The 25,438-nt window shown below is 36.4% G+C and overlaps 1 protein-coding gene across 1 annotated transcript in view; it reads left to right on the top strand.

The window, feature by feature from the left end:
- Positions 1-23,850, top strand: part of LOC145674326 (mitochondrial import inner membrane translocase subunit Tim29) — a 29,930-nt gene extending 6,080 nt beyond the window's left edge. Inside the window, exons 2-3 of the mRNA XM_081744251.1 lie at positions 5,930-6,031; positions 23,343-23,850. Of these exons, the coding sequence (XP_081600377.1) occupies positions 5,930-6,031; positions 23,343-23,743 (503 nt within the window). The 3' untranslated portion in view covers positions 23,744-23,850. The remainder of the gene's footprint in view (positions 1-5,929; positions 6,032-23,342) is intronic.
- The last annotated feature ends 1,588 nt before the right edge of the window (positions 23,851-25,438 follow it).

The raw sequence follows: 25,438 nt of genomic DNA, 5'->3' as shown, positions 1-25,438 counted from the left end.
CTGAATTTTGATTATTATTTTTTGATATTTCTGAACCATGCCTGTTACTTGAGGTCAAATATTTAAAACAACAACAACTAGAAGTGTTGGACATGCTAGTATGTAACCTTATCCGAATGACTTAATAACTGAAACGCTGAAATCAGTAGAAATTATTTCATTATCGGTACACACAGGTGTTCATTTAAGTGTATAATGGTTTGTATTAGTATGTTTTAAGTTCAGTTCTGTATTCATGAGCGATCAAGTTATGGTGATTTTGTTATATATCATGTGTATTTATTTATTCATATGAAAGATTTCAGATAAGTAGAAAGCCCAAATAACCAGATACACACAAACATTAACAAAAAACGAACTGAATATTTCTTAAGTCAGCCAAGGACTATATATTAAATGTATGCATGTCTGCCTCCACGTAATGAGACTGGAGAATCTCTAGCCAACATATCATATATTTAATTTAAACCCAGAGGCTTCCGATTTCCAAGCGCCAGCGCTAACCACGCACCTACAGTTTACTAGTTACCGCATATGTGATCAAATTTTTGAAAAGATTATTTTCGTAAAATGTTTATTATTTTGTGCGAGAGGTAGTTTAATTCATTTCCCTCTTCGAACAATAAACTAATCAGGCACTAATCAAAATAACGTTAAAAAATAACTAGTAATAACTCAATAATTTACCAAAGCTCAATCCCGCACACCTTAGCAGTTAAAACAGGTACTCCAGAGCAGCCTAGTCTCCAAAGAGATAGTCAAGGACTCTCTTCCTAACTTTTACAGTGTAAACTTTCAATTTTAATATATAATCTATAAAAAGTGTTACACATTATGTTAAATTAGAAATAAGTGTAGTTATAATCATTACTTGTTACGTCAGAAAAAAGTTCCTCATATCATCGTCATAGGTATTAATTTATTTTCGTGTAAGAAAGGAAGTAAAGAATTACACTTTGTTTGGAAATGTTTTAAGTTGAATGTTTTCCAAAAATTAGGGTTATTTTAAGGGACAAGCAACCGACTCTTTAGACTGGAACCTCTGGTATTTTTGTCAGTCAGGATATAAGCGTCCCCAAATTTCTGAATTAATAACAATTAGGAATCTATCAAACCATTTTGAATTTCTTTAAAATTGTATCAATACTCAATGGAATCATTTTTCAATCGAAAGTTTTGTAGGTCTCAAGATCCAAAGGTGGCACATGCTTTTTTTTTTTTTTTTTTTTTTTTTTTTTTTTTTTTTTTTTTTTTTTTCATTCTTGTGCTCACATCTTCCATTGTGGACAATTGTTCGCCATACATTACATAGTGCAGCAAAGTACGGAATATTCCCTGTAATTCTTATGTCTCGGAACTATGATTTGAACTTATCCATTTCCGAACGGAATTAAGTTCAGGAGTATTTCACTAAAGCGTAAATTATGACTTCCACCTTAGATTAACCTCTTAAGCGAGTAATTTGTCACCTGAGGCCAATAGCCTGTTGGGGAATTTTTTAAGCTTAATTTAAGATAGAAGATTTATATTATAATATTGCTTTATAAAGTCTTTGAAACAAATAATAGTACTAAATTTTAACTATGTATTATTTTAATATAACCTACTCTAATACAATCCACATGAACCAATAGAGCTTTCACAGTTATAACCATCATAATCACAAACATGTCAGTTTGCCAATTTTCAGTAGTTGCTTTGCGTAGCGTCACGGAGAATCTAACCTTTGTTGGGGCAACCGCTTTTTGGCGTCGCGAAAAGACTACCTTTTTCTATCTGTTTATGCTGCGTTTGAGCGTTGCATTTTGGGGAAACTTCTTGCCATGCATTTACCACATTCTCCTCTGGGTTTTCCTGCTATCTATTGAGCATATTTTCAGTGGGCAACTTGTTAGTCATTTGTCGAGAAAAATGGCTGCCTCTATAAGTTCGGCTGCTGGTTCCTCTCGTAGAAAACGAGTTTGTGATAAACTCTAGAAACAGCGGCATAAACAGCTAGAAAAAGATAAGATCTTTTCGCGACGCCAAAAAGCGGTTGCCCCAACAGAGGTTTGATTTTCCGTGACGCTTAAACGCGGTTCACCCAGTTAAGAGGTTAAAAACGAAAATCAGCATTTGGTTAAAAGTAACAAGTGTTTAAGTATCGAGCGTAAGGTTAGTCCTTCAAACACTACTGAAGGAGGAGTTCCAACTTAATTCCGTACACTAAATCACCTTACATTCGAAAATTTCATCTAAAATTTTAGGTATTGTAAAACTTCATTTCAGATGTTGACTATGAAAATCATAACGTCACTGAAAATATAAAATGGCAAAACATGACATTTCCATTTTTTTTTTTTTTTTCACCTTAAAACGTTACACTCTAAATTTCATGAAAATATTTTGCCTTTCTTTCAAAATGAAATTTCTAAAGGTCGCCTCCGAGTGAAATTTCTCCTCCAAGTAAAAACTGCCCTCTTGTGGCTATACAGTTCGTGTACTCCCCTTCGGGCAAGAAACCCAGGTTGCATTCTCGCTGGAAGCTCATATGGTTCGGAACCCAGGGTGGCCACTTGACCTGAAAACCGGAAAAAGTCAAGGAAATCGATTTAAATCCTGGAAATATTGTGGATCTAAATTAAATGAAAAGTTACCTGTTTCTTTAAAAAGAAAAAAAAAGTTTGGTCTCTGGATGCTTCCCTTTCTATAGTGTTCTAGGCGCGGGAGACCCGGGTTCGATTCCCGGCGGGAGCTCATGTGGTTCGGATTCCACGTTAATCAGTAGGTCCACGTCTCGTATAGCCTCGCTGCTGAAAAGGGACGTTAAACTCAAAATCAACTCAATCAACTCTATACTGTTCTAGCAAGAAATTTTAACCAGGGTGGAAATGGTGCCCGAACAGCTTTCTCATTTTTTCAGCTTTACTTTCGTTTCTATTGGTTGTCAATTACAGTGTCTTGCTGTGTTGGGCTTTCTAGACAATATGCAAGCAATTTAGTTCGAACGCTACTCCTTCCCTGCCACTATTAGACTCTTTCTCTCTAATGAAACTACGCAGAATACTGCAAAGTTGCTTAGTAGGACCTTGTTTCTCCTCAGCAGTGTTTAACCTATACGTCCGGCTCGCTGCAGTAATGCGTTCGAATGTATTAATCGGGGCCGCTGATCAAGTGAAAAAGTTGAAGCTTATGGCAGAGATCAGGAAGAAAGTAGCTCTTATTGAAGACGAAGTTAGCACCTTGAAGAAGTGGGCTAATAGTTTTTTTTTTTTTTTTTTAAGTTCGTTGTTTTGCAGCTTGCAGTGCATTTGATTAAACTGCGTGTTAAACTAACAAAACTTTTTTACTTGAAGTGTATGTGAAACAAGGTAAATATTTAACCACTTTGTTAGTGTTAAGAAATCCCTGATACTACATGTATGTGTACTGAATTAAGTGATACATTGTTAAATAAACCACAATAGTGATACCTGCAAGTTGTGTTCAGTGCTACAATAATGATTTTGTTGAAAGGGAGTTGGTGTTGATAATTACAATATTGGAACTGAGGTAGAAGATACATCTGTACTTGGTTGCTCTCTAGTAGGTACAAGAAATGCAAGTTTTTATTATTAATGAGCTCCCTAGTTGTATTGCCATCTCCAATACGTTACGATCGTCATACATCATCTGTTTATTATGATTACAGAGTATACAGTGTATAAAGTCTCAGAATCAGTAAGATTTTTTTTCTTTACAACTTCGCAAAATTTTATTGTGTAATGCTGACAGCCGCTAAATTTTTAATATAATTTTATTAAAAGTTTCACTGGAACTTTTACAATTTTGGTCTGGAAAACGTGGAAAAGTCAGGGAATTTTGAAATTCCTAAAGAGTGGCCACTCTGACTAGGCTGTAGGTCCACGTCTCAAATAGCCTCGATGTTCGACGGGCCGCCAAACACAAATTGAGACACCGAAATAAAAACTTAACTAAATCGCTTTCTCGCACTCATATGTCGTTTTATTATAAAGCAGTAAACGCGCTTTTAAGATTACATTTACAATGAAACAAATTAAATTGCTGTATTTTAGAATATTTAATTTTCAATCCACAACATGTTAGACAACTTCGCATAAAACGATACTTGTAGATCTTCATGTTGGTCGACAGTTTTTATCTCCAACTAACACTTTGTTCTAATTATTTCAGACCTTTTTCCAGGTATTACATTCTCTGTACTTGCAGAGAACATGTAGTAAACAACAACACAGCAACAATTTCTATGGTCATTTTTGTGCAACAAAAGATTTGGTATCGCTTTTAAAATATTCTGCATGAAACCGTAGGTATAATTAGAAGAAATTTTCGTTACAATAATGTTGATACTTGAATACATTTTACGTAGTAACATAACGATTTATCACAATATTGTGCATCGAAGAAATTAACAAACATAATTACTCGTTTCTGGAAAAGGTAAATCAAACTGTATTACAATATGATGCAAAAAATTTATTTAGCATTACGTGACATGTCATAAACGGAAAAGTAATGTTTTATTAAAATTTGCTGGCATGTTCAGTAAAGTTTAATTTTCAGGCTTTGACTATGAAGTTTCCTTTATTTAAATATCTGTTAAAGACAAGACTATCATCAAACGAATAATATTTAAAAAAAAAAAAGGAATGAAAGAGAGTTGTTTAACGAAATATCACGAACAAGATTTAAAAAAAAAGTCCACAGAACTTGAATTAATGATTATCACAAAAGTGGAAAAGCTAGAGACTGTACACTAACAGTATGACTGGAACTTAACGTGGAATCATGAACTCCTACTAGGATTCACAGGTGCGTACGCTAACCATATAGTAGCCACGAGGGAGCGCAATCGGATGCGTGTTGAAAGAAAAATGAGACAATAGAACGATTATTTTTTTCATTGCTTCCTGGTTAACAGCTATTTTCCGACCGCACAATAGGTCGCTTTTGGTATTTCACTGCTGAGAGTGGGCTGTAGAAGGGCAAGACAATATGCATATTTTGACTATTTCGTGGAGTTCACATTTACATCGTCTATTGCCATGGGTAGAGGATAAGAAACAATAATAATAATATGACGTTTTTTTTTTTTTATGCCCTAGCTAATTAACATTTTACTGTATTTTAAATGATTGTCTATAATTTAGTGATTCACTACAACCTCTGGAATGCAAAATCGCATTTTCAAAATTTGTTCGTATATATAGGCAAATAACTTGTGCAAGGTTTCAATGATGATACGCCCTATGATACGTGATCGGGTAAAAACGAGTCTTCGGGATGATTATGGAATCAATGGAATCAAACTCACCCTTTACTTTACGGACACATTGCACCAGATTTGGATTAAGTATATGCAGAGTTTCTAGGTACCTTATAAGAATTTCTGAAATGTATCCCACGTGTGTTGATGACGGAAACCCAATACATCCTTTGTATCCCTAACGATTACGTATTCGACCTTCTCCCCGTTAAAATAAATAAATAAATGTTCTACATGATGCTGCCGATGAACATATCAAATCAAACGTAATCCGAGAATGACAATAATGAGACGAGAAGGGTGTTTGGAAACTTCCTGCTGACAACTAGAAACATTTTTCAACACTTAAAAATAATTTGATAACTTTACAATTGTTCTTTCTTTTGTTGCAAATATTCCTATTGTTGTCGCGTCTGTCATACTGGAAGAATAGAAATATATTACTGTTAAATTGACAGAAAATCGAATTTCTGATGCATGCTGTACCAATCAATGCTTTACTGTTTGTTCCTTATTTCTGCATCTGCCTTGTAAACGGGAGATTGAGCTATTTCCTGATAGCCTGGCCATCAGTTTTTTTCCCGTATTTTTCTATAAATTAATGTATATTGGTATTATGTGAAAAGAACTAATTCAAGGATTTTTTTTTCTTTCTTACTATAGGCAAATACTGGAGAAATATCTATCTGGATTACAAAGATGTTGTTGTGGATAATGTGGAAAGCGCAAAACAGAGGCCTCTTCGAGCATCCATTATGCTGACAGGTAATAATTGTTCATCTTTAAGTTGCTTGTACAGTAAATAATTTTAAATTGTCAGGGTACCATCCACTGACAAGAGAATTTCAGTCAGTTTGGCTTGTTTTTAGTGCACACGTTCTAACTTGTTGAAGGAACTACTTGTTGACAACGATATCGAAGGATTAGAGATTTTAATATGACTCTTCGTCTTGGGCAAATTCATTCGTCCCACTTTTGGTGAGCCGTTAATTGTGTTAAACTTTGTGCACTTTTAAACTCGACCTTATAGGATATTTTTTGCCTACACTCTTCTTTGAGTTTATTAGTGCCTCAGAGAAAGACAGTTTTAGTGCCTCATAGTAAAACAGTTAGTTTTGGTGCCTCAGGAAAAAGAGTTAGTTTTAGTATCTCAGAGAAAAACAGCTAGTTTTAGTGTCTCAGAGAAAAACAGTTAGTTTTAGTGCCTCAGGAAAAACAGTTTTAGTCCCTTAGTTTACTTGATGACGAAAACAAACAAGAATAACTCAGGTATTGAGTCTCAGTTGTAGAATGCTTATCTCTGGCATAAAGAGGTCTACGCCATGTGAGTTCGTAGTAGAAAACATCGTTCCACGAATAACACTAAGACCCATTTCCTAAAGAAACCAAGGCAGATAGAAACATGAAACCTTCTGTAACCTTCAAGGGACATAAAAGACAACATTATGCTGATAAGGACAATCCTCTATGAGGAGGCCCTAAGGGGGTTACGGGGGTAACTGCAAAATTTTAAATAGCAACCCCCCATCGTGTTGTACCTCGTTTGAAAGGTAGTCACATGTGGAGACCTGTTCTGGAAACTGCATGTCGCTAGCATGTCCCTATCCAACATGGTAGCCATCTATAAAGTAGGTCGAAATACGTTCCACACATAACACGTCCTAAAGAAACCAAGGCAGATAGAAACATGAAACTTTTTGTAACCCTCAAGGGACATAAAATACAAAACTGCGATGATAAGGAGAATCTCCCATGAGAAGCCCCTAAGGGGGTTACGGGGGGTAACTACAAAATTTTAAATAGCAATCCCCATCGTGTGGTACTTCGTTTAAAAGGAAATCACGTGTAGAGACCAGACCGTATTCACAACCAACTCTAAATTCTAACGTAGACCTAGTTCGAACGAATACAAAAAATCATGTACTATACGTTTAACACTGTAACAGTATTGAAAATACAAAATATGACAATTAAACTGAAACGGATACAAAAGAAAATACCATATTATTAACGAAAAAATGAACCCTCCGAGGCTCGAACCCCAGACTGCACGTGTACTGAACGCACGCGTTATCACTGCGCTACTGTTGAACTGCTAGTGTTGCGGGCGAGGAGATGTATTAATGAGGACGAGTTGCCCGTGGTGGTGCTTTGGTGTTGGATATACGTACTTGAGCAAAGTCACTCTGTTTACTCGTGCATTACAATCAGGTGTGGTTTTCCGAGGTCTGAAGGCCGTACACGTGTGTTGTGCCGGTGCGTTTGAGGGTCATATATTGCAGACATAATGTTGTATTTTATGTCCCTTGAAGGTTACAAAAGGTTTCATGTTTCTATGTGTCTTGGTTTCTTCAGGAGACGGGCCTTAGTGTTATTTGTGGAATATATATATAATATATGATTCACTTCCGTTAATCATCCGGCTCCTTTAGTCCAAAGGGCATGATCAGCGATGTTAACTTGATTTTAATTTTAATGCCTTGAGGCATGGTTGAATCACTTTTGTAAAAAAAAAAAAAAAAAAAAAAAAAAAAGAAAAAAAAAGCCAAGACTTACTGTTTGCATTAGTTAATCAAGAAACTTACTAGTGAATCTAAGAAGTGGGCAGAGTAATGGATTTTGGTGCACACTGGTGGACAGAAGCAAGATGGCTGCTAACTTGAACAAATGACAGTACAAGGAAAGAATTCTGTACAAATTAAAAAGTTTTTCGTATTGTCGTTAAAATTTGTTAAAAGAAATTAGTAGACAGGTTCAGAACCTTATTACCTACTGATGATTCTTTGACAATGCAACAAAGAACTAGTTAGTAATTTCTCCTTCATCTTTAATAATTACCTATGTTGTGACCAAGATACACACGTCTGATTACCCGGGGCACAGTGGCTTATTGGTGGAGTTCTTGCCTCTGGTGTCCCTGGTTCGATCCCGGCCAAGTAAGTTTATGGTGGGCAACATCGTGTCCGTGGGTTTTCTCCGGGTATTCCCATTTCCTCGCACATTATTATTCCACCAATTATTCTATCATCATTTATTTGCTTTAATCATCGTCCTCCTTAACGAAAGAGCATTATCGTGGGATATTAAACATGAAGATTTCATTTCATTTTATGTCTGATTATCCTGTTTGCTCCAACATGTCGGGTCAGTTCAACCCACTTATCTGTTAGAAAAAATGGTTAGGAAAATATTTGAACACTGGCACTACGTCATTCATATATGATAAATAACAACGTTAATGTTAAAACTCAGGTTGTGCTTTAGTAAATTCGTACCACATAAAATTGCTCTCCACTGTAGACATGTATACGTCAATACCGCTTGAGTTGGTTGTTACATGCAGAGGTCGTCGCCTTTCGATTTGAGTAGTATTTTTGTATATATTAGGTAGGCGAAAGCGTTACTATATGGGAAACTAGCTTGCGAATTATATATTTTGGAAGTGGTTTTGCCTTTTAAAGTTATATTTACAGTGGAGACGACTTCGTTTGCTAAAGGTTTGTTTATGATGCTAGATTTGAAGATTTTGGGTATATTTCCATCGTAATTAAATAAAAATTGTGGATTGTGGTATAACGAAGCGCTGTCGTGGGAAGATTCGCCTAAATAGAATAGAATAGAATATTTTTATTGTCGTTAAGTCTGTAAACAGACAATAGACAACGTCAAATGCAGTTTTAGAACTATTTTTTTTAATCCCTATTTCAATATACTCTTATCTTCTTCAAATTCCTTAATATTATAATATGATACAGTAATTAACCAATCATACAGTTTGCTTTTAAAATGAGTGAGCGGTAACTTTTGGATGTCTATTGGTACCCTATTCATAAATTTTGTACCCTGTATTGCATAGCTATTTTTAATTTTTGTTAGCCTGCTGTATGATACATCAACTTGTTTAGCATATCTTGTGTTGTATGAATGAATATCCTGTCTACGTTTCACATCTGACATGTTTTGTTTTACATAAACTAAAACTTTATATATATACAAATTTACAACAGTCATAATTTTCAACTTAAAAATTATGGTTTACAATGTTCCTTGTATGATGCCTCACTGATTATTCTGATGACCTTTTTTTGTAGTAACAGAACCTCATTTTTGTAGTTACTACTCCCCCCAAAACAATATTCCATATTCTAAGGTACTCTGAAAAAAGTCAAAATAGGCTGATCTTATATAGTTGTTCGGTACAATATCTCTTAAATTTCGTATTAAACTTATTGTTGTTGAAAGTTTTACACATACATATTCTACATGTGCCTTCCATGTTAACTGCCTGTCGAGAATAATGCCAAGAAATTTCACGTTATTTAACATTTCCAGACATTCATTTAATGAAAATACTTGCTGGGTAGTCTTATCTTCATTGAGAAGAAATCCGTTTGCCTTGAACCATTCCTTAGTTTCTATAAAAGTTTTCTCATTCATTTGCAATAGATCTATAGAGTATGTTTAGATAGTAATATGTTTAGAGATGTGTTGTAACGAAACTGTGGTGGACACGTTCGCTAAGTATAAAACATATACATGTGACGTGTTGGTACTCCGTGTACAACATAATAATATGAGATGGCAGGTATTTAAAGGTATAGAACTGCTAGGTGTACCAAAGGAGGGTCATTAGAGAATGATAATGAAAAAAAAAGAACGAAAATTGGGAAGTATTTATTCTGAATGCTTAGTGGTATAGCTAAAGTAAAGGCTAGGCAACTAGGTAAATATAGAAATGACCGCTGTTACAACTGCAATCTTTGATACCGTTTTGACCCTCCTTTGGTATCTATAGAATCTTATCAGTAGGACCTGATACACTTTATGATATACCTGTGACTGTTATCATATTAAAGAAGAGCCTGGGCCGCAGTGGCTCTGTGGTAGAATATTCACGTCTTGTACGTGAGGTCTCTGGTTTGAACTCAGCTTGCAGCAAGTGGGTTTTGTCGTAGACAAACACCGTATGCCTGGGTTTTCATGAGAGTTCTCATTTCTTCCCACTTTCTTCATTCCAGCATTTCATTTATTGTCATTGTCTTCCTTAGCATCGGAGCATAAGCGTGAGATGTTAAATTAAATAGAAGACCTTCTTTTTATTTAAAATGGATAGTTACCTACTTTAATCTAACCCAATAAGTAGGAGTTTAGCGACTCATGAGCGTCGAGGTTACATGGGGCAGCGTCTACTGCATAGAGTGAAGCCACTCCTCGGACTTCCTCTATGGCTTAATGCATCCATTATAGATTGAAGTCGGAACCACACGTACAGAAAGTCCGGAGTACTAAGGTGTACTTACAACAATTACTTTCAATTTAAAGGCTAATAATGTAATTAAAAAGGTAATTTTGCTGTGGGTACCCACTTCGATTCCCCTTCTGGGGAGTATTATTTCCAATAATTTTGAATCTGAATTCCTAAAATCGTTGGCAATGCATTCACTAACATAGGTATGTTGATGACACACTAATAATATATCAGAGAGTTTACAAGTAGAATTCCTGTTAAGCAAATTTCTATTCACTTCACCTTAACCTCGTCGTTCACGTAGAGCACGAAACTTAATCATTTTTTAAGGTTACATTACTGAGTTCAGTTATAAATTCGTCACCAAGTAGGAGAACAACAAGATCACGTTACATATATATACCATTATCAATTTGATGGAAGCACCTAGAATTGGAAATACATCAAACACCTAGGTTAGAAAAGTCACGCGGCGACCGCAACGCTGGGCTCTTGGTGATGTGTTAGAGCAAACTCTGTACTACAGGAAAGGCAGTAGAACGGCAGTGTGTAGCGAACTGAGTAGACGGTGGTTGTATAAAAGGGGCGACCTCTCTGATTTCCAAGGGGAACAGTCGTTTGCGCTCCACATTTGGCTCAAATCCCAAAAAGCTGGTAAAAGAAAAAGACGATTTGAGAATTTTTAAGTTCTGTATCGTATAGTAGAATGTTAGAAGTATCAAATTTCGTTAAAACATCCGACCTTTTGCTATACCTGCGGAGTAGGTAGTCATTTGAAAAGTGCCGTTTGACCGGTTCGGATGTAGTGAACGTGAACGTGAAAAAACTACTTTAATTTAAAGTATGATAACTTTCTTAATTCTCTACATTCTTTTTAATTTTCAAAATGGATAAAATAGATGGAGGTATGATAAATTGACATTTACATAATTTAAACTGAGAAAACAATTGGCATTATTACATATTATAATTTAAATTAAGAAAAAGTAAGAAAAAAGTAGATAAATGCAGAAAAACAGTTATGAATTCCGTATAATTCTATCAGCATTTATTTTACAACACACGCAATACTATCAGCTAACGGTATTCAAAAAAAAAAAAAAAAAAAGTGCACTTGCAAAATTTATGCACGTTTTTCCCAATACATGTCAGGAATGCCAATTCTTAACAATTGTTAGTAATTTGAAACTATAGCAATAATAAATATAATGTTATTTTGTTATATTAAAGCGTACTTCATAACCATTTCGAATGTTGAAATTCTAACTTTATAATTGTTATCAGCGACCTCAAAAATATGATAAAACTGATTTTTAGCCTATTTGGGGAATTTCTAAAAATGTTCGCCCGCCATTGTGGATTTTTGATTTTTGACATAATCGTTATCGTCGACCTCGAATACCTATATATTCATAATTCAAATTGGGCAAAGTTTTCATTTTCTGACCAGCTTTTTGGTACTTCAGCCCATTGCGCGTTCGATTACAGGGTGCTAGTGCGATGAAAGTGGAAAAGTGTGGTGGGTGTGACAGGAGGGACAGTGCTCAAGGTGATGATGGCCTACGAATTCACTGCAGAACCAAATCGGCGAAGAGGAACAGTGATCGGAAGAAAGCCCTCAGTGGCAGGTTCCACTAAGCATTAAAGCGGGTTCTCACTCAGAGCCGTACTTCCCAAAGCCTGTGCCTACAATCACAGTCCGCCGCGACTTAATACGACACGGACATACGGTATCCGGTTCCAAGGACAAAATCGTTGATAAGAGACAATCACCATTCAGTACGACGTCAATGGTACCGTGAACACGCAACATAGATCACGCGAATGAGTAATCTTTCATCTTATTTCAAACCACAGACCGCATGTGTGTCTAACAGACACCCAAAGAAGCGTATAATGTGCAGTTTTGCTCCCCAACCGTGAAACGTGGCAGCGTCTTTTGCATACTATGGAAAGCAATATCCTAGTTTTTTAGTGGATCCTATGCTGACGCTTACCTGTCTTCTTGTCTTGTTTCCCCCCGTAACGCAGTTGGGTCAAACTGCATTTTTACGATTCCACATTGATTAAAATACGCACCCTAAGGGAAATTCACACCTTTCAAGTATTTTACAAAATCCTGTTTCCTATTTGCGAAGAATGAGCGTTCAGTTAAATGTACCAAGTTCGTCACACGAAACACTAGGGTTAAGACGAGAAACATACTGCAGCCACATAACATCATTTTTATTTTACGTTTAGCTTGTCACTAACACTTTTTCACAACATTGAAGTTGAGCATCTTATAGCTTCATGTGATTCTTCCTTCAGTATCGTACGCCAGACGCATTGACTCACAATCTTGCATCCAATGTTGTTGATTTCTCGCTCCAAAGAGATAAAATTCAGTTCATTCATCTTGAAAATTCCTTTCTTCCATACTTCATTGCTTTATATTCTACTATCATCAGGAGATCATGAACTATTTTTTTACTTTCACAAATGTCTTAATTCTGTTTCCACTCGTTTTTGTTTACTTGTTTCACAGAGATTAATTTAGCTTTCAATGCCTCGCACATTTCACTCACAATATAGGTCTCACACTAACTGACTTCTCATTCACTACACTGCAGCATAAAATATCATTTGAGTTATTATTTGAACAATTATTTGAGGAGTTACTTCGTTCTTGACCCTAATCTTGATAATCACTCGAATCTCTCTCGAAATTATGTACTTGATCGATATTTTCAGAAATTACACGCTTTCCCACTGTAGGGATAACTCCTGTATTGACTTGTCGTATCCCCGCGTAGCGTAGTCGCTAACTCTCTCGCCTTTGGTGCGAGCGGTCTCGCGTACGATTCCCGGTGGGGGCACTCGGTCGAAAAAGTGTAAAATGCTTTTTCAGGCCAGTCACCCTGAATGAGGTTTCCCTGGGGTTTCCTCATTCACACCAGGCAAATGCCGGGGTGGTACCTAACTTATAGGTCCCAAGCCGCTTCCTTCCTTCCCTTTCCCCGGATGGTGTGCTCGCCGAGGGACGCCATCCCTCAAATGTGACGGGCTAAATGGCCTTAGATGCCGAAAGACCAGAAATCTAAATCCTAAATCCTGTACTGACTAGTTTCCTTGTGTAGTTTTGACATTTATATGTAGAAACATATTTTACGGAGTATATTTCACACTCGACACGTCCAAACATGAAACAGCTCCTAACGTGATGCCAATTGTTACATAAACAGCATGCTGAAGTCAGTTATGTACGAAAAAGTGCCCTGTAACACAAAACAACATGTGTCATCACTTGGCTCCATTATATTAGTAGTAGTAGTATAATAGTAATAATAGTGGCCTTCGATACTAGTCATTTTTCGTAGTACGAACAAAAAAAGCAGAATATACCGTATGATGTGGAGAGATTACGGACGGTTTATTCCGGGTTCATGTTTGGCAGACAGAATGGAAATCTATGTATGTTGCCATCTCGTTGTGAGGGCAGAGGAAAATTTGTATGACGATTTTTTAAATGTTGAATTGTGTTTGTTCATAAATTTTGGAAAGAATAAATTATATGTGGAGTGCAGGAGTAACAATAATTTATGTATAGGTAAAGGGTTTGAGTTTCTCCGATTCATAAAGAAGGACAATAGACGTAGTAGGAGACAGGTGAGATTGAGGAATCGCAATTTTAAGGATGATGGAACAAATGTTTTCTGTGGTTTCTGGAGTATTCAAAAGTAAATTTATGTCGAAAGTAGAACAGTTGGCATTTAGGCTTTGGCTATTCATTCAAACCTGGATTGGAAAGTTCGAAATGTCTATTTATCATAAGTATGCTATGCGGATTTAGTAGCATCTCGTAGAAGAGAAAAGCTTCTTAAGTTTTGATATTAAAGTGTAAGAAAACTGAAGGTCATGAGTTTTTCGAAGAACGGAGTCTAGGATGATGTGTAATCAGATTCGAAGTTTATGATCATTCAGAAATAGAGAGTTTTATTTTTTGTTAATATTTTTACATGGTCCACTTAAGTAAAATTTCCCGCATATCATCAGTCTAGACTCCAATTTGTAGAAACGTAACACGTTTTCTTTCTTGTACTTACCTCATAAATATTATATAAATATTACACACACACACACACACACACACACACATATATATATATATATATATATATATATATATATATAGAGAGAGAGAGAGAGAGAGAGAGAGAGAAAGAGAGAGACGTAAACTTCTCCATTTATACGCATTGACAATTATCGCTATTCCTAAAATTATACAGATTCCTGTTTATCCGTATATCCGAACACACAAACCACCAGAACTCAATGTTCGACTAAACTTCTTGTGTTTGTTTCTTGACAGTTCTTCGTCACTAGTTCGTCTTTCCTCAGAAAGAAAGAGGGACAGCATAGATCCTGTATTATTTGAAGAAGGACTCTGTTGGACAACAGAAAACCTGAATTAAATCACGTGTAATGATCCGCATTGTTTCGTTATTTTTTTCCTTGTTTTTTTCCTGAGTAATAACATTAATAACAAGACAAGATTAACGGAACTCAGAAGTTTCCAGCGTAGAAAGCTGTGGAACATAGTCTGTGTTGTCAAGCTGAGCCTGTCCCTGACCGATCTCGGTCACCAAATATAGCGATATTTATTCTTAAATGATGGGTTACTTGCCATCGAATTTCGTACAGATCCGGCCAGTAGTTACCGGGAAATGAAGTACCACATGCAAGGCGATTCGAGCCAAGCTGTACCTATCCGAGCCTGTTCCTAGCTGAACACGGCTACCAAATATAACGTTTTTATTCACTTGACCATAGGTTATTTGTGCACTAAATTTCGTTCAGATCTGGCCAACAATTACCGAGAAATAAAGTACCACATACAAGATGAGCCGAACCCGGCAACCGAGTACAACGTTCTTAATGTTTTATACGTTGGGCTACTTGTCCACAAAATTTCGTTCAGATCCACCCAGTAGTTACCGGTAATTAAAAGTACCATATGCTATGCGAGTCGAACCTATCCTAGGCCTTCCTTGCTTCCCGTAGCCCGGTCACCAAATATTGCACTTTTTATTCATTTGGCAATGGGCTATTTGCCCACTAGATTTGGCTCAGATCTGGCCTGTAATTACCAACGAATAAAGTAACACACACACACACACACACACACATATATATATATATATATATATATATATATATATATATATATATATATATATATATACTTTAGTGAAACTAAGCTCCCGTATGCTTACGCTGGGAGCTAATAGTGGTAGCCGAGGCCACCATACATGGTGTCCCAAAATAGGTGTCAAAAATTCAGGAGCGTTTTCCGCAGACGTATATGGGTGAAAACGTCCGTGACAACATAATGTTCTCAATTGCCTGGTTCTCGAGTTATGAAGGAGTGTCTAGTGAGACGTAGATGCTCACATGGACGCTCGAGATGTTCCAGATCAGGGTTTGCAAAAACCATGTCTTTTTATTGAAAAAACTAAAAAAAAAAACCGTTTTTTTGGTTTAAATAATTTGCTCTATATATTTATATTAGATATGGACAGAAATAAGTTTGCTTCGCCTTGGTGTTATTATGCAACAACCGGGTTATGCTGGAAAGGGTTACATAAGCTTAAAGCGGAATCCAAACCGCTTCTCGACTTACATCCTTATTTGAACTCGAAAGCGGGACTAATTGGCTACAAATGTGATTACTCTGCCGAATCACTCACGAAGGACTCCTGATAAAAATACGTCGTACTGATCTTTACATACTTGTTAATATAATTGTCAAGAGTCATTTCAGAAGCACAAAAAGATAAACAATTGCACAAGTGAAACCATTATACAGAATTACATATGGAAATTTCAAAATACTGCAATGTACAGAAGAACTAATTTAGTCCAAGCTAGTTCACTACGATTTTTATTAGTCCAAGTTAAAGAAACAATGACTTAATTTGCATATCAATAAGAAAAGTGCATAAAGATACTAATTATTTGAGTCCACTTTGGCTCTGACCCATTTATACATAAATAGATACCAAAGATACTGTTGATATCAATGAATGCCTCTCGTGGGGTTTGTGAATGACTCCCCCGCCCGAAAAAAAAGTACAGCATTTCGATGTATTTTATGAATAACTAACTAACTCTATGGCCTATGGAACCCGGAGGTTCAATGCCGCGTTCACAAAAGCTCTCCACTGACTTCTATCCTTAGCTAATTGCATCCAGTTTCTACTTTGTATTCCTATCTCTGCGAGATCCATCTTAATATTGTCCTCCCATCTGCGCCTAGGTCTTCCAAATGGTCGTTTTCCGATGGGTCTTCCAGTCAAGACTTTGAAAGCGTTTCTACTTTCTTCCATTCTAGATACATGACCTGCCCACCTAAGCCTCCTAGACTTGACGACCCTAACAATGTTGGGTAAACCGTATAAATTATGTAGTTCCTCGTTATGAAGTTTCCGCCATTCCTCATTCCGGTTCCTCTTGGGTCCGAATATTCTTCTCAGAATCTTGTTCTCAAATACTTTCAGTCTATGTTCTTCCCTCAGAGTAAGCGACCATGTTTCGCAACCATACAGAACAACAGGCATGATTATCGTTTTATATATTTTAAGCTTCATATTCTTCGACAGAATTCGTGACGACAAGAGATTTTGAACCAAATAGTAACACGAATTCCCTGCTTTAGTCGACATTTAATTTCTTCGTGAATATAATTTTCGTCTGTTAATATCGATCCCAAATATTTGAAAGTATCCACTTTATCAAAAGTATTATTTAATATTTTAACGCATCCACAATTTGCTGTATTACGGTCCCGACGCACTTCCATGTATTTAGTTTTCTCTGCATTTACTTCAAAACCCAATTCATTGCGAGCGATTAATAAGACCTCTGCATTTCTTTCTATTGTTCTCCTATCATCCCCTATTAAATTTACATCATCAGCATATGCCATAACCTGGTGAATACCGTTCAAATCTAGGCCCTGGTTGCTATCTTTGATCTTCCTTGTGGCGTATTCCATCACAAAGTTAAATAATAATGGCGACAACGCATCTCCTTGTTTCAGGCCATTTTCGACGTGAAAGCTCGTGGACAAAAATTTTCCCACCCGGGCTTTACTTTGGGATTCATTTAAACATATCTTAATTAATCTATTTAGCTTTCTCGGTATTCCAAGTTCTGTAAGAACGTTGTATAATATTTCTCTCCTAACCGAGTCGTATGCCTTTCTAAAATCAATAAATAGTTGATGTACCGGGGTATTGTGTTCCCACTTTTTTTCGAGTATTTGGCGAATGGTAAATATTTGGTCGATAGTTGATTGATTTCGTCTAAATCCGCACTGATAATCTCCAATAATTTCATCTGCGTATGGAGTCAGTTTTGCTAATAGAATATTTGAAAGGATTTTATAGGATGTTGACAGAAGAGAAATGCCTCGATAATTATTACAGTCAGTTTTGTCGCCTTTCTTGTGAATTGGAACAATGATTGATTCTTTCCACTCTTGTGGCAATTCTTCCTTGTTCCAGATAAGGAGAATGAGTTTGTGTATCTTGTTCCACAATTTTTCGCCTCCAGCTAAAATTAACTCAGCCGGAATTCCATCTACACCCGGAGATTTGTGTTTCTTTAATTTTTTTTATAGCGGTTTTTACTTCTATTCGGTTGGGTTCTGGAATATACGGTTCTGCGGTGTGTATCTCTTTTTCTCCACGCACATTAGTTTTTGGCAGCGTGTTCAGCAAATCGTCAAAGAAATCTTTCCATTTAATTAAGAGGCTATCCGTATCAGTGAGAACTGTTCCGTCAGCTTTCTTTAATATATATGCACGAGCTTGATAGCCTCTCTTAAATTCGCTGATCCACTTATACATGTCCCGAATATTTTTATTTTTACTATTATCTTCAAGTTCCTTAATTTTAGCTTTCAAAAAATCGCATTTCTTTGTTCTGAAAGTTTTGGAAGTTTTCCGCCTGATATCTGCGAAATTTTGTGTAGTTATTTCATTCGGATTTTGTAGCCAGTGTAATTTTGCCTGTTTTCTCTTTTCTGCTAGATTAAGGCATTCCTGGTCGAACCATGGTTTATTCCTACGTATTTCCGCATTTCCCAATTTTTCTATTGCTGAAATTTTAATGCTGTCTCTAATTTCAATCTAAGTATCCTCAACACTTGTGCACTCCGAGTCTTCTAAAACTGAGTATCTATTCGAAACTTCAATCTGATATTCCTCTCTTACCTGGCTCTCTTCTAATTTCTTTAGTAAACATTATTAAAGCTAAACAATATTTAGAATTTTTCTTTGATTTCAATTGCATAACAATAATAATAAACTATAAAAAAAATCACAAAAGTAACATTCATAAACTTATATATATATATATATATATATATATATATATATATATATATATAAGAAAAAAAAGTTGCTTTTGTAGTATAATCTCTTGGAGTAATAAATGGGAAATTTAGGTCTGAATATAATACGAATAATATACGGGAGTGAAACGAGATAACACACTGGTTTAAACCAGCCAACCAGTTCCAGATGGACTCCAACGGCATAAAAACACTCTCATATCGGTGTCTCTCTTTCCCACACATAACCATACAATTGTTTACCTCAGGTGAATATGCTCTCCCATTGGTCTAGTGATCAGCGCATCTTTAGTACACGTGGTCTCGGGTTCGATTACGAGTGAGGGAAACCAAAAAAATTAATTTCACAATCATTCACTCTCATTAATCATCTGTCTTCTTTAGCCTGAAAGGCATAACGTGAGATATTAAACAAAAAACAAGTGAATATGGTGCGGATTTTCACAACCTAGTTAAATGTGGTAATCGTATGTACACGATGAACCTCAATATGGTTCACCATTATAAACTTTAGTAACTCTGTACAGGTAACAAACACTACAGCAACGATATATGTCTCGTTGAATTCATCAACTATATATTCCTTTTTTGTCATTCATTCACTTCACTGTAGCCATACACGTCTACGCCTCGACAGTAATCTTGTTGATGACATCGGTGTTCGATGCCTTCAATTCTTCGATAGATGGTTCTTGGGCCTGTACTATTTTCTCCCTTAAAAAATCCCACAGATAAAAATCGAGGGTATAGGGTCAGGTGACCTTGGTCCAAGTGATTTAATTTTCGTATACTCGTTCATTATGAAAATACGCTGTTGTACCCTATACGAGGTCGCCATCTGGTGTGATATCATATGTGTGTTGCCAGATAACCAAATCAAAAATTTGACTTGCTGAATTGAATAAGCCATACATGCATCGTTGCTGTACTGGGCTATTAACGTTTTTAATGGTAAATCTTATTGTAATTCAACCTGTATATGTGTATAGTACGTAGTATGAGCTAAGAAATCCCGAAGCGAGCAGGAAAAGAGTTACTTCCCAAAAATAGCGAACCCATTATCATAAAACACAAAAAAAGAGCCAGGAAAAAGGTACATTATAAGTACTTTCGCTGAATTCTTCATCAGATATGGAAACCGGTAAGGAGCACTTTACCCACCGATGGAGTCACCTTGAACTTTTTGTGGATTGGTGAACTAGGTTTCTTCCACTCCATGGATGCTCTTTTTATCTCTGGTGGGTAGTGGTAAACAAAATTATCGTCTCTTGTAACAGTTTGACAAAAGATCTGTTGCTTTCCGGCTCGTAATCCAGCAAATTCTGTAAGGAAATGGCCATCCTCGTTGACAACTGGTGAAGTACCCACCATTCCGAAACTTCTCTATATTCCAGTACATCTTGAATGACTGCATGTGCTTGTGTATGTCCATTTCCCGACAGTTTCACCGACAATTAACATCCTGTTCACTTGAATGAGTTCATTCACCCGTTCAACGTTTTCGGTATTGTTGAATGTCGATGGCTGTCCTGTATGGTCCTTGCCAGTAACACTTTAACTCCTACCTGGAAATTGCCTGCTCCACCACCTTATCACATACCTTGAGGGCCATAATCATATACCAGTTCTCTGTGGATTTCTGGACATGACGTTCTATGTGGCCATGCGGTACACGTCAACACAGTATTCCAACTACGTCTACACACGTCGGACCATACGTACAGCCGCTCGGATCCGACCTTCAGATCATCGATATTACCTGGCAAGGATGGTACATAAGCGCCATCTTTGACGAAACTATGTGTACGAAGTAAAAAGTCAGATCGGGTGACCGGAGAGGCTGCCTAGCCAGAGAGTTCCACGAATTCTTTCTTACATACATTCAGTTGTTGTAAGTTTGGAATACTAATCCCTATTCTCTTTTTCCTATGTACTTCCTTATGAAATCGTGTACTGAGATCTTTCGTCAGGGATGCAATGTACACGCTCTACGATTCCTTGATTTGAATTGATTTTCAGTTTATCGTCCCTTTCAGCAATGAGGCTATATGAGGCGTGGACCTACAGCTTAACATGGGTTCCCAAGCACATGTGCTCCCGTCGGGAATTGAGGCCGGATCCCTCACGCCAAAGACACGTATGCTAACCGCTTAGCCACGCTCTGCCATTCCTCACAAGTATCCCCCTGGTGGTCAAACTAAGTCTCTCACAGTGTCTGCAACGAAACTTTGAGTTTTTCTGACAGTGAGTTTTTATTTTCATACATACAATGCAGGATATTTTTGGAATACATCCACTCCAACTGTCCAGAATAAAGGTCGGCATTGATGATACGCCGGAACATACTCGATATGAATTACCGCTTGGTAGATTCAACACATACAGAGCATGACTTATTACTTGTTTGACGACCGGTTCTAGAAGTAGACCCTTGCTCAACCACTGTTTTTGCACATTGAGGTTTCGGAAAACGCCCACTTTTCATCGCATATTATAACAATCCGTTTCAGGAATACACATCACGTGGATTTTGCAGTAATTGTCGGCAAACATCCACTCTCCTCTTGGCCTGAACTGTGGCAGAATGCGGCAGCTTCTGATAGTTTTCACGAGTTCATGAAGATGGCACACTATATAGTAGACTGGGACGTGCCGAGTTAATTTGACAATTGTCATGTGCTGGTGGATGGATTTTTCTCAATGGCTTGTTGTATGATCTGACAATATGTTATCCTGGAGTGGCCGGACTTTATCTGATTTTCGAGACTTTTACAAACTCCACGCAATTTCTGGAACCAACGAGTTGCTGTACTGTAATTCACTGTATCTTCCCCTTTACCATGACAAATGTTTTTAGTTCTTACCGTAGCGTTATGCCCAAGTCCGAACTCGTGTTTTAACATTTCACGCATCAGACGTTGTTGAATTCTCGTTGTCACTGCTGCTAAAAGGTACGAAGTGGGGGGAGGGGGGGGGGGAACATGTTAAATAGTCTGATTGCCACACAACCTCTTGGGTCAGTTCAAGCTTGTACTTAAGGACGATCACATCTTATACATGCACCTGCTTTTTGGATTGTGGAAATATTGCAAGACCTACGTCTATTCCTTGTAATATGCGAGTATGAACCACAAAAGAAGGAAAATGTAATCGCATTGCTTTTGGTTTCAGATCACACTGGAACACTATTACATCACATTTAATCGAGCTTCAACAAAATTCATTATGCATGATTTTTTCTTTCTTTCCTTTCTTCAATGGTAATCTGTTCTGGAAATCTCCTCTTGGTAAATATATATTTTAACCCAACTTTCAAACTAGGTGCGTACTTAGAATCGTGTTTGAAGAAAGCAAGTAAGATTATAATTTCAATCCAAGTTTCCAAGTAAGTTTCTGGAGATGTTGATTATAGGGGCCTTTTTAATGTGTTATATTTTTGGACTGCGTTCAATTCTAGCAACTCTACCAATAAGGATTCCTAACTGTAAAATGGGTTTTCATAATCTGACAACAGGTTTAGGTAGCTCCTCCAAAGGTGTAACATATTCCAAAGTTGTAGCTGGTAATGGCCATAAGTAATGAAGTTATCGCTCAATAAAGATTTGAGAAAAGTGAACACAGACAATGGTAATATTGTATGATAAATTCAAATAACTTCAGATGTATTTAAGCAATCTATAACAAATTTTAGTAGTATTATACATACCATAGGGGCTATTCGAAAGCATCAATGTTGTAAGTAATATAGTCATGCCAACTCGGTATGCACTTTGTTTTATTTTCAAATGGCACTATGTCATGTTATTACGTTCTTAAGATGACTGTGCAATGGTGAACAGAATATATGTTTAATGCATAGCAGTGTTGCAAAATTGAAATTGATTGGTACAGTTTTGATATATAAATTGCAAAATAGACGGGAAAAAAATGGTTTTGTGACGTATGTTTATCAGTTGCTGTCTTCGGTAGTCCAGTTTTCTTGTCCTCCACACTACCCGTTTCCTTAAACTTTGCTATCAACTTACTGACAGTGTAATGTGAAATGGGATCACGATCTGAGTGTTGTTCGTTGGACCTATGGGCAACCTGCCGCGTCGAATTTTTGTCCACAAGAAGAGTTGCTTCAATTCTCTCCTAAATCGTCAGTGGAATTTTTCAAACTTTAAATAAATAAATAAAATAAAACTATAAACGTAAACAGGACAGTTATATACGGTGCATGGAGGTGTCTTTCAAACTACAAAGAGAAAAACAGAATTAAAACCTAGAAATGTAAAGGAAACCCAACATCAGCTGCATAGTGACTTTTGCACCATTGTGTACATTTTTTATATCATTTGCCAAATTGCTAGTTAGAGAAACTAGGAAGTCTGTACTATTATTTGATAAAGTGTAACGTATGTCATGAGATAATATGTTTATATTTTCAGGTTTGGGCTTCCTCGGCTACTGTTTCTACAAAAATCCTGATGAACAAAGTTTCCGAGACCAAGTGCTTTCGAGTGAAATTGATGCTCTTCTAGTTGGAGAACCAGTTCGAAATCCGTATACGGAACATCATCTGCATAATCTGGAGAAACTTTACAATAAGCGTCAAATGTGTAGATACTCCTTTGGTGCCTTTTCTCTAATGGTGATGGATAGTAAGAGCAAAGAGTGTGGACTCTATAAAGAACAATGTAATTACCTGCAACCAAGATATGTGGACTTTTATCAGCGGATTATAGACATAGGATTCTTAGGCCAATGGTGGATTCTAAAAAGAAAAATGGAATATTATGATATGAATCCTAATGAATGGGGAGAATTAGTCAATACTGAGGGAAAATAATTATGTTTCAGATAGATATTTTTGTTCCATTAAGCTGTAATTTATGTACAGTGTGATATTATCCAAATACACATAGATCAACTGCCAATTAGTGTTTTGAAATAAATTCCCTCATATTAGGTAATGTGAAATGCAAAAGCTTGCAAAGGGTATGTGTTCATTGTCAAGATAAATAAAATTAATATTCGCTTCAAACCAGAATTGTACACCGAATTTACGAAATTTGAAGTGGGATCACATAATGGGACTTTGATCCATTTGTATATATGCTGATTACCAATGTTGGCAGAGGATTTTAAAAATATCTGTAATGTTAGTATCCGATCAATGATCTTAGCGTACAAATACGTAGAAAGACTCGAACTGGGGTTTTATAATTCCTGTAGGAACGCAAAATATATTGAAGTATCCCTGATTTAATCCCAAGCCTTTTAAACTGGTGATATACAACTTTGTGAGCTTTCTTCGGTTTCTTACGTTATCATTATTTCACCAATACTTTTCTCATCAATAGCTTGCTTTTATCATATCTCTATAGCGTATGGCACAAGCGTAGGCTGTTTAAGTTGAAGGTTTCGTTTTTTATCAGACTTATATATATTCTCTTAGCAATTCTGCTGATATTAATTCCAAATTATCTCACACCCAGTGCATTTCTGGCCAACGTGTTGTATTTGGATTTCCAAGTCTGGCATAGGTGTGCCAAACTGTAGCACAAACGAAAAAAGAAAAAAAAAATGTAGCCTACAAAAGAAAAAAAATCATTTACCCCTTTGCACTTAAGAATGTTCTATTATATACAGTACTTACTTTGTGTGGGCATGTAACTACTCCAAGCTGCCACACAAGTAACTGTTTAGGCTGGTCGTGAGGGTGCTGAGGTGCTAAATGTCTATCGGAAGTCTTGGTGTAACTGGATAGTAGTCGTTTCCATGACTGGCTGGCGGTCAAGCGCCATTCCATTAGGTCTCACAAAAATTCCATTTAATGTTTTAGTTTGAAATTTTCATTTGAAAAGTTTTGCACCACTTAAATTTTTTAGTTATTTTTTTTTCACTTACTGAAAATTTTTGCATTCATCGAATGCTTTTAGTTTGAAAATTTTTACAATCACTGAAAAATTAGAAACTTTTTGATTTAGAGTTTTATTTTTTATTTATTTATTTATTTTTATTTTTATTTATTTATTTATTTTTTTCAATAACCAGGATCCCTGGTCATGGACTTTGAAACACAACATTCAAAATTCTTTCCCCATACCACGTGATAAGTGGAAACATTGCTAATTCAAATTTCCCACCAAACTATCAAGTATTACTTATTTATATATTTTAGGCATTTTATACTCATGAAAAGGTACAAGATGGACCAATCAAATTAACAGGGGTATTTGTTTACATCCTACAGAACAATTTTCAATTTTTATTTTTTTAACAGTCCTCAAATTTAATGGATGGTCCTACGTACCCTTCCCGAAATTTAAGAAAGAGTGCGCCATGCTAGCTGTGTCCTACTCAAGAGAAGGGACAGCTCTACTCATCCTTATAACCTTATCTATATATATATAAAATTGAAAATCATTGTTTGTAACACTAAATCTCCTGAACCACCCGACCGATCTCGATCAAATTTATAACATGGATGGGGTTCGAGGCTTGGTTGGTTTTAGGGCATTCACTTTGATGGTAGAACTGA

This window comes from Thermobia domestica, chromosome 17 (genome assembly GCF_964235325.1).
Source record: "Thermobia domestica chromosome 17, izTheDome1.hap1.1, whole genome shotgun sequence".
NCBI lineage: Eukaryota > Metazoa > Arthropoda > Insecta > Zygentoma > Lepismatidae > Thermobia > Thermobia domestica.
This window is presented reverse-complemented; position numbering and strand designations above follow the sequence as displayed.